The 10,390-nt window shown below is 38.2% G+C and overlaps 1 protein-coding gene across 1 annotated transcript; it reads right to left on the minus strand.

The window, feature by feature from the left end:
• Nucleotides 1-1,419: 1,419 nt before the first annotated feature.
• Nucleotides 1,420-8,844, minus strand: MFAP3L (microfibrillar associated protein 3 like). The gene is made up of 2 exons (XM_009272333.2): nucleotides 8,445-8,844; nucleotides 1,420-4,670 (listed from the first exon to the last, which is right to left on the minus strand). Exons 1-2 carry the CDS (start codon nucleotides 8,725-8,727, stop codon nucleotides 3,805-3,807), a joined length of 1,149 nt encoding a protein of 382 aa, XP_009270608.1. The 5' UTR covers nucleotides 8,728-8,844; the 3' UTR covers nucleotides 1,420-3,804.
• Nucleotides 8,845-10,390: the final 1,546 nt, after the last annotated feature.

The raw sequence follows: 10,390 nt of genomic DNA on the forward strand, positions 1-10,390 counted from the left end.
TGTGCCCCACCTAATACTAATAAACCTGCATAAAAATGCTGATCTATGGGTTCTTTTAAATTTTTCAAATGACAATCTCAAAAAATGACTGAAGGGTAGGTTTCACCACAAGCATACTCAAATCAGAGAACAAAAAAGGATCAACAGTAAACAAATGCTGCTCAAAAAGAAAATGTTAAGTAGATAGCGAGTACTATGTTCAAGTGGTCTGATTAATATGATCTTACATTTAGTGCAAAAAGAATAGTAAATGTAAAATTCAAATCCAGCACCGATTTCTTATGCTGCAGATATTTAGTCACGTTTCATGAAGTTTTGGCAAAAATATTTTTAAAAAGTGTAAATATATCCTGCAAATCTCTTCTCCTTTCTAAGCCTGGCTTGGTGTTCCTTAAGCTTTTAGAACGCAAATTCAGTTGTACTGGATTTTCCAGATTCTGAGCGTTTTAAGAACCATCAGCATTTGGTGATATAATAAACAGAACAACGTAACAAAAGGTGTGCATAGTCCAATGATGGGAACGGATCACTCTAATGTCCCTGAAATGCTTAAGGTGCATGAAAATATATAACAACGCAAATGTTAATGTTTCCTTAGAGCCATCATTAATTTTATGTTTGTTAATTGTGTTCTCGCACCATAAAATAGCCATTCCCTAATAAATACTGCAAGACAGAATTGTTTCCTTTATAATAGCACAGCCAGAAAGTTTGGAACAGGAAAGATGGGTTTGGATCTTGCTTCCCATCTATCTCCCACAAAGGAAGTGCCTGAAAGCATGTAAAAAGCTTTATGCTTACAGGTGTTATATAACGGATGCATAAAGATACTGAGCAGCATGCATGAAATCAGAAAAAATACACACAACCAGAACCATTACAATCTGTATTTTCTTCAGATACAGCGCTGTTCTGTTTTTACTCCGATAATACCACAAAGCTAAATGTCCGAAGTATTTATAGCAGACTGGCTGGACCAGTCCTATCTGTGAACTCTCAGCTCCGAGTGAATCCAGCTCCAGCAAAGTCAAGGTTCTCTTTGACCTTGCGACATCAGGAATTCAGCATTGCAGCTATTACGTGCATCTAATCCAAACAACTGTTGCTCATATGTGGTTTGCAATGTACGTTTGTGTGTACTTCAAATACATGCTCTTTGTGGGCAACCTCTGGAAAAAAACACAATCTATATCTTCAAGGAAGTTTACACAGAGATACTGAAGAAAACCATGGGGATTGTTTGCTCTCAAATGTTTCTCAATAAATAAATAATATACAGGCTGGAGGACAGCCTGAGGGCAGCAGTCGGGATCAGAACTGCCTGGTACCAATCACCATATGAATACATGAAGGGGTCTGGTCTCTACTGTAAAAAGTTCATAAAGAAAAAACAATTAAAATTAAAATACTGTATTTTAATAAGTAATTTTGAAACTTTTTAAAAAATTTTAAAGTGTAATTTAAAAGTTATTTTTATGCTTTCAAGGAGAACATCCTTGCTCATCTGTGCAATCTTAGTTGGGCATTAGGCAGGTAACTTTAGAATACATGAGCATTGTTTGTAAATGCTGGACAGGCAGAAAAATCAAGATGCCTCTTTTCAGGGGTTAAGGTGAATTAAAAGAATTTAGTGCAAGTTCCTGCTTTTGTTTCTGCCCTCGTCCTTTTTCACACCAGAAGCAAATTAAGTGACTTGAAAAACTGATGTGAACACTAAACAGAAATGTACTTTGGACTCAGACAAGAAGTTAACAGTTTGCATCAGTAGTATTTTCAATCACACTGGTCAGAAGTGAGGTTCTTTATGGCATTCTCTTAATCTACCCTGTGTTCTAGATTTATATTGCTTCACTGGAAGTAAAATATTGCCAGCCACATTCCTAAAGGGACTTTGCCCTGGCATGTTTCCTTTTGGGCATGTGCAAATGCATTTTGTATAGATGCCTACCACTGTGGTGAGCACAAACGTTAGGCAACTAAATGCTGTCATTTTCACAAGTTGGTCACAAAATCTGAAGTCCATTATTAAACATGTATTTTTTTTAATAACCATAGGAAGGTAAATGTGGAGCCTTCTCTGCATCACCAACGTTAGTCACAGGGTGTTCCTGTGTTACACTGCTAGTGAAGCTCTGCACTTAACATGAGGAAGTTAACATAAAACCTCAGCTCATTATCAAAAGTTTTTTTAGATAGCTGCAACATTGACTTTGTTTGATCTCAATTACTCGTGCAGTTAATATACCTGATTGATTGCCTCCAACAGACACCTTATGTAGATGTGGCTACTTCAATAAAATGTCCAGAGAGCCATCCATGCATCATCTCCTCATAGACCTAAGTGACTTCTTTTTCTGCAGTATACGTGACTCTAGATTTGAGTATCTATACTTACACTACAGTCCTTCTTAAAAACTGTAAGGTGATATTTTGTTCATGAGTTTCAAATTAAATGTGTGTCAAGTAATTAAGTAATATGCTATTACTCCTACACAAACTCCTCCTTGTAAGCGCTTTCTTTCCAGACTCACTCCAGAGAAGGTCCTTTTTATTGTCTGTCTGCAATAGAAATTATCACTTCCCTTCCACTCCTGGCATTTCCTGGCATAAATGTTGATCCTTTTTAATGCCACAATCGCAGTGATCATTAAAGCTTTAGTGGGATAGAGTCACATGTACTCAAGCTGTGAACATCCTACATAGGTAGGAGGTTCTTAGAATACCAAAGCAATTATAGCACAGTAAACTGTGTGCTTGTCATTGTAATTTCACAGGACACTTGATTATATATATATTTTTTTTAGTTTGGATAAAACACTCTCCGACTTATGCTTATAGATGAATTTAGGCTTGATCTTCAGAATATGAATCTGCATAAAATTGAGAATCCCAATAAAAGGGTCTTCTGCCATTTCAGCCTTGTCATCAGCTAATTACTGGCATTTGCAGGACTGTTAAGGAACCTGCATATCTTCTGGTAAGGTAGTGCGTACTTACTCCTACCAAATTACTACAAAACAAGACATCTTGCATATTTGCAGCTGTTTTCCATATAAACCTCTGGCAAAGTAAAGAACAGTCAAATATATGCAAAAAACCCCTGCAGAGCTGTTGCGACTGCAACTTTCTGTAAGATGTTTACGGGCTTTCCCATCTGTAAAACACACCTCAAAGTTGTTTCTCAATGTGAAAAAAACAATTGTTGGCATCTTCATTCCATGGAAACGGGAAAACTATTTCCCTTGTGCCTAAGCAGTGTGGTCTCAAATGAAATGGAAACATTTTAACTTTCTTTAATAGCCCTCTAAATCACAATGCAGCTGAGCAAGCAGGCTTTGTAAATGGGATCTATTAGGATTTTATTTGGCTACTGGAGTGCTGCCTTTTGGGCAATATTTCAAATTCACAAGATAATATTTGCAAAAATGCAATAGATTGAAATAACGAGAGGGAAGGAGGAAAATGAAAACCAATTTTGTGTTTAGTATGTTCAAGTGTCCTACATCAAAGACTACCAATGACTTCCAGGAGGCCACTACAGGTGACTCCAACCTAGAAAATGCTGAGGTAAATGTTTCTTGGAAATACTCCTAATCAAAAAGAGCAATTAATATTAATGTAATAGCAATTACTCTGCCATACATCATGGTTAACTAAAGTCAAACTGAGAAGAAAGTGCCAAATAATCCACATACATGCTTTTGCTATGATAGTCTCCAGGTAAGGCTTAGCGGCAAGTACAATATGTATTTTTAAAAGAGCTCCACCTGATTTTCCTGCTATGCATAGATTCAGGAGTAACTATCATACATGGCTTTCATATATAACGCATGTATTTTTGTCATTCGCCAATGCTGTGTCATCAGAACTGAGTTCGGCAGAAGGCTCAGGAGGGGGCTCTGCAGGAAGTGCTGGTGTTTGAGGAGTGTCTTCTTCCTTGGTGTCCAACTGCACGCTTTCTTGCGACTGACCGTCCATGCAGTCCTTTTTGGACAACGGGTGAACTGACACTTTTATTGCAATCTGTTGAGGTGGTTCATGCAGTGACGATGCATCAGAGTCCGCTGTGGGAGAGTCACTGCGCTGCAAAGCATTTGGGATCATATACAGCTCATCTGTTTCAGTGGTTTCCTGGCCTTCTGCTGTCTGCCGTACAAAATTCTGTCCTTGCTCCTCCAGACCGACAACCTCCATAATTTCTTCCATTATAGTCCTGCAGTTCATGATGAGAGGTGGCAAAGGTACGCTCCGAGCGAGCTCTTCAATATAGCGAGCAAATTCCATGGTCTTGAACTGGGTTACTTTGGCAAGCTCAAGTGTTTTGGCTGAAGTGATAATGGGGATACGCTTCGCAATCTCAAAGGCTTTCTGGAGTTTCTCTGCCCCTTCTGTTCTGAAGAATTCATTGATTGCTTTCTCTGTTTTCTTCAGATGACTGCTCATCATACATAACCGAGTAATGTTCAGTATCATAACAATGGTAAAAGCTACAAGGCAGACAATCATGTAATAGATTCCCATATCTCCGGAGGTAAAAACAACCCTCAGCGTCACAGTATTGTTAACATTGCCATACATATTAAATGCGACACACGTGTATTTACCTCTGTCTTCAAAAGACACGCTGGTAATGTTTAGTAGTCCGTTGTCAAGAAACCACCATTTTCCTGCTGGAGAGGAGACAGAGTAACTTAGTTAGAAGTATTTTTTTCACATGATCAGTACAGTCTTAAACATCAGCTTTGTCAAACTGGCTTCAGATTTTGGAAGAAGGAAATAACGTTCACAAGAAGACAAAGTATTTACTATCACAAAGGTCTATCTGTCCCGGAGACCCTAGCTGTGTTACTATCAAGTCCCTGACATCAACTGTGAATAACTGGATCATGCCCTCAAAGTCTCATAAAAAAATTAGTTAATATGCATGACATCTATCACAATCTTACGGTCAGTTAAGTTACAAAGATATGACTACTTACCTCAGAGAGCCTTGCAAACACATGCCACGCTTCCTCAAAGAACAGCAACAATGGGATTGTGAGGCAGAAAAACCTACTAAGCCCTCCTTGTTTTGTTCCCTGACAGTGCATTTTCTTACAATTGGGTTAGTTTTGGTGTTTTGTTACAGTATCTCATATAATTCTGTTAATGTAAACTTTAAAAAAAGTAAGATTTCAGACATCATATACTACACTGCCTGCCCTCTGAAGTATTCAGAATTTAATTATGAATAATGATTTTAAAAAAGGGAAATAGGACAGGAGGAGTAAGATGGATGGGAAAGAGAAGAGCCATGACCAACCAAGAGAACGTCTTGTTTGCCAGTGCGAACTTCTACACGCCATGGTGGACCTTCTTTTACTTTTACATTTCTATCAGTGTAATATAACTGATATCTTTGGTCACTACATGTAATTGTACCTGTACATTTCATATCCTTTGAACCTGGCACGGCAGAACAATTTAGCTATTAAACTGAGTTTGAAACAACCCAGTGCTCATATCACTGCTAAAGTGATTCAAGATTCAGCTAGTTATTGTGTTTGCCATTATATATTGATAACAAATTAGATTTTTAGTTCCCCAAGTGAGCTTCATTTTTATTCAAATATCAATACCATTTGAGAGCTGAGGATGTGTATTTTTTGCCTTATTCGGTGTGATACGACTTATTAAATTGCAACTTTGCTATAAAACACATGATTCAACTCCAATGGGAAAGCCTGCTGTCAATTCTTTTCCTTCATGTAAACCCACCCCTGGAAGTGTTCACATGGTGGAGAGCACAGCCAGAAAGTGTAGGAGTGCCTCTGTGCCTTCTGAACACTTCATAGAGGGAGATGTCATACAGAAGATTTCCTTGTAACACAATGACATAGGCTGATGTAAGCCAACAAGATCATGTAATACATACTGCTGCTCAGAGGCAGACTCAACTGTTTTCAATCTCTGTAACACAATCCCAAGCCATTCCTGACAGGTATCTGTTGAAGGCAGTAATGGAATTTCAATAACCTTCCACAGCAAGGAATTTCAGGTGTTTACCTATTTTTACTATCAGAAAGTTGTTTTTCCTTAAACCTAACCTAACCAGCTGCAATTTAAGTCTATTAAGGCAGCTGAGCAAAGACACAGAATCGGTGATCAGAGGACTAAACCAGCACAAAATCCCTGTGCAACGCATGTAAATCACAAGGCAAGGATTGCAGTCCTGCCACAGATTGGTGTATACCTTGCTTCTACATTTATTTTATCCTTTTCATGGAAATTCTTTTGTTGTTAAAAAGATTATTCTATTTTTTTACTTTATTTCTTTCAAGGAAGAATCTGTGGGCAATTCTGAAATTCATTAGTCAAAAAAAGCCTTTAATTCAGAGTTGTTACGGGCTTTTACCATTTTGAAAGTTTTTCTAATTAAACAACACTTATCCAAATTGTTTTTTTACATTATCTCCAGTAGAAGCCTATGTAGAAAGTATTCCCACCAGATCCCTGCCTCGGTTCCTTTATGGACAGTTCTTAATTACACATTAAACATGGCTTATCCAAATTGTTTTTTTACATTATCTCCAGTAGAAGCCTATGTAGAAAGTATTCCCACAAGATCCCTGCCTCGGTTCCTTTATGGACAGTTCTTAATTACACCTTTTTATCCTCTTACTTAGAATTTTTAACTTATCTGAAACGCTGTTTTTTGCCCTAGCTTAATTCTTGAAAGCAGCTGAATCACTTAGCCTGAAATTAAATAATATAGAATAAATAAAAAGCTCAGTCTAAAGCAGACCTTCACATAAAAAAATCACCCCAATCTGCTAAAGTTAGGCAAATTCAGAGGAAAACTCCCTTACAGAGGAAATGTCAGCATCTGTAACAGATGGCACTTCTTTCTCCACCTCTAGAGTAAGAAAAAATACAGAGTACTGGCTGCTCAGTATTTCTTTGAATTGCAATGTTGGCAAAGTAGGTCTTTATTAATTGTAAAATGACAAGATGCCTTGCTGATATATCCTGGCTCCAGCTGTTATAAATGACATAATGGCATTGAACTGTGACTCAATGACTGGGTCTGTGCCAATGGATCTTGGCAGACAGTATGAGCCTAATGAGAAAACAATGATTAGAAAAGGTATCATTGCTGGGTTTTGATAACAGCTCAATGCCATACTCAACATAACTCTATACATAGTAAAGAAAGGTCTTGTGCTAGGAAACATTTCTTACAGGAAGACAGTCAGTTTCTTAAAGGAGGAAGTGCACCGTTGAAAGTCTAAGTTAAAATGATGTTGTCTTAATACTACATCTGCAATTTTTACTGACTTGGCCAAAGTTTTTGCTCACCTACCTGAATGTTTGTGTTAGTAGCTACCTCTCTCAGTTGACTATACAAGGGCCTAAAGTTAGATGCCTAACTAAAGGGGAAAATTTCTGTTAGTGAGCCTTAGTAAAACACTCGAGCACACTAATCACAGTACGTTGCCGTAACCGCACAAATTGTATCTGAAAGTCCGCTTACTAGCTCAAGTAGTTCCTTTCTCTAGCTTTACTCAGGAAAGTGATAAAATACTGTAATGTAAAATATAACCAGTTATGCAGTAAGCTTTTACAGATACACTATGCTGTTGCACATCCAGCTGGGTCAATCATTACTCCTGTCATAGCAGAGTTCTCCCTCAGGTCAGCTATTAGTTAGGCAAGCTATCTTGCATTTAGTATGAATAACCAAGAGTTTATTTCATCATGCTGTGAACAAAGCAGTCAGTATGGAAGGATTACGTGAGCAAAACACCTTCCATCCCCCCCCCAAATGTGCCCTGGAAGTATAACTAGGATTATCACCCAAACCTTCCATTTAAGGAAAACAAGCTAATGAGTAATTAAGGTCTCTGGCAAATGCAACTGAAGAGTCTTAACTAAAGCCAGGAAGGCTCAAACTTGGCTTGTCCTTCTGACTGCTGCCCTATATAGGTTTTTCTGTTGGTCATTCAGGGCATCTCCTGTTCCTCACACTCCCACGGCACTATGCATAAAGAAGGGAGGCGTATCAGGGAGTTAGCTGTGTTGAATTCATGCCAACAAACTATTCCCATATGTCAAGAGAATCCTCCCTTGAGTTGGAAAATAGCTTTTTGGTGCCAGAGAAGGACAAAAGAGGACAGAATGGGAAATAGGATCAAACCCGAAGTCTTCCAATGAAACCTTCTGTCTACACCTTCTGTGAAGCGCTTCAGCTTCTTGCTATGTGTTGCTATAAATAACACATTATAAAAACGTTATTGTTTTCTTCCAAGGCGCGCTCAACAAATTTATGGCTGCCACCGGGCTTTCATATATTTTCACACAGGAAAACACCACAGTCAGGCCATTAAGTTCAGGTTATTGGTCAACCTGCTGAAATCAGAAGTGTCTCTGGACAGGCTGTATCAGTGAGAATACTAAGATCTTACCTTTGTTCTCTTCCTCTTGGAGCAGGCGGCCGTTGGAATTGTACCATCTGTAATGTGGACTAGGACTACCTTGGACATTGCAGTCGATCAAGGCACTACTCCCCTCCTTGACTATAATATGGTCGATGCGGGAGATCACCACAGGCGCAGATCCCGTGTTCATGTCAGTGCGGTTGAAAGTGCTATTAGTCACATGCTCAGCAGTTGTCAAAGCTACTAATAAGATGACAAGGTGTGTGGTAGGCAGAAAGTACAAAAAGTGGTGGCTGTGCAGTATGTTCATTTTCCTTCAGTGGTATACGCAACTGGCTGGGAACTGGGATCGGTTCTCTTGAATGCAGGCCCTTGAGGTGAGGAGGTCACAGGAGAGTTCTACTTTGATCTGTGCAATTTTATGTTTAAAATATCCTATAAAATAAATAAATAAGTACAATGAGATGGCATGTATAAACAATCCATCAGATGTGCTCTTTTAAAATAGTGACACATCCATTAATGCATTTCACAATCATCAGCTCAGTGTCTTGTCTAAATGCTAATGTTATCACAGTCCTTATTCTTACTGGAAAAAGATGCATACATTTTCCTGACAATAGTGTTGTTCAGAGTGGCAGGCGTGGGAGAAGGCTTTTATCACCTAGACACTTAGCAGCAATTTAGCTACAGCAGCAGCTACAGTTTTATGCCAAAAGTTCTACAGGATTTTTCTTTTTTTTTCTTAACATTTGCAAAATCAACAGGAAAAACAAAGGTACAGCACGTTAAAGCTGTCACTACCAGTTCAGTGCTGCAACTCTGTCACGTGCATGGTCTTAGGTGAATTGTGGAACATGGTGTAAGAAAGAACTGCTCCAGGAAAGGTTTTTGGAGCTGATGTTGGAATCCTTAATATACAGTTTTGTCCAAATACAATAGCACATACAGCAAAACATCTCAGACCATTCACTTTTCTTAAGCTACTGCATTTTTTAAGTTTTCTGAAATAAAACATAGCATGGAAGAATATTCTTAAAAGAGGATATTTAGTAGTTGATAAAGTCATTTCAATGTCATTTTTAGAGCAGATTTAGAAAGAAAAATACTCGCTAGTGACATAATTATGGGTAAGGTTTCTTGAGATACAAATGAAGTTGGGACTTTTCCATTCCTTATGTGGCATTAAGCATTTTGCCTGGATACTTTTTGCACACTCTCACTACAATATTTTCCCTCAACTAATCATCTACAATGAGCCCTTTCTTAAACAGGGATTTCAGTTTGTAGACAGAGGAGGGAGGGGGGTTTACAAATGTGCTCTCTATTGGCCTCATTATGCTCCCAGCGAACACAACTGGCATTCAGTACTGACTGAGGGCACAATGTTGGCCTCAAACTGAGCACCTTCAAAAATTTCACTTGGAGTCTAAGGGCTACAAATGATGTTAAAATCACATCAGAGTATCTAACTACATTGGTTTTACTCATGGTTTTGCAAGGTAAATAACTGAAACTTAGTGAAACTTATTAGTTAAAGGAATCTACCTGGAATCCAAATATAGGTAACAGTAAGTATCTAACAAACCTTCCCCAAATGAACATTTTACTTGCAAAACTGTTTACATTTTATTAACGATCTGGTTGACACTATGGTAACTCATCTACCTTAGCATGGACAGTGACTGCTTGACAAGGTCAGTTCATATATAAAGGAAATACTAAAACAAAAACGAACAAACAATCCACTTCCCTCTTCTTTATTCAAAAAGGAAAGAAAACAACATTACTGTCTTTCACTGGTAATATTTGACTTAGGTTGTTTTCTTCTCCATCCCCTGTTCTCTGTAAGGCAATGAACTTGATTTCACACAAATAGACACAACTGTTATTAAAAAAGCAAAATAGTTTCCTCCGTTTTGTAGTACAAACCATTACTAGAAATGACAAACTATTGTTTTTTAGGTAAGCTG

This window comes from Aptenodytes forsteri, unplaced genomic scaffold (assembly GCF_000699145.1).
Source record: "Aptenodytes forsteri isolate BGI_AS27 unplaced genomic scaffold, ASM69914v1 Scaffold13, whole genome shotgun sequence".
NCBI classification, from domain to species: Eukaryota; Metazoa; Chordata; class Aves; order Sphenisciformes; family Spheniscidae; genus Aptenodytes; species Aptenodytes forsteri.

Coding starts and splice junctions, on each gene's coding strand:
- MFAP3L (XM_009272333.2), bottom strand. CDS start 8,727: ATGAACATACTGCACAGCCACCACTTTTTGTACTTTCTGCCTACCACA. Junction 4,671..8,444: donor CCAAGAGGAAGAGAACAAAG/GTAAGATCTTAG, acceptor TCTCCTCTCCAG/CAGGAAAATGGTGGTTTCTT.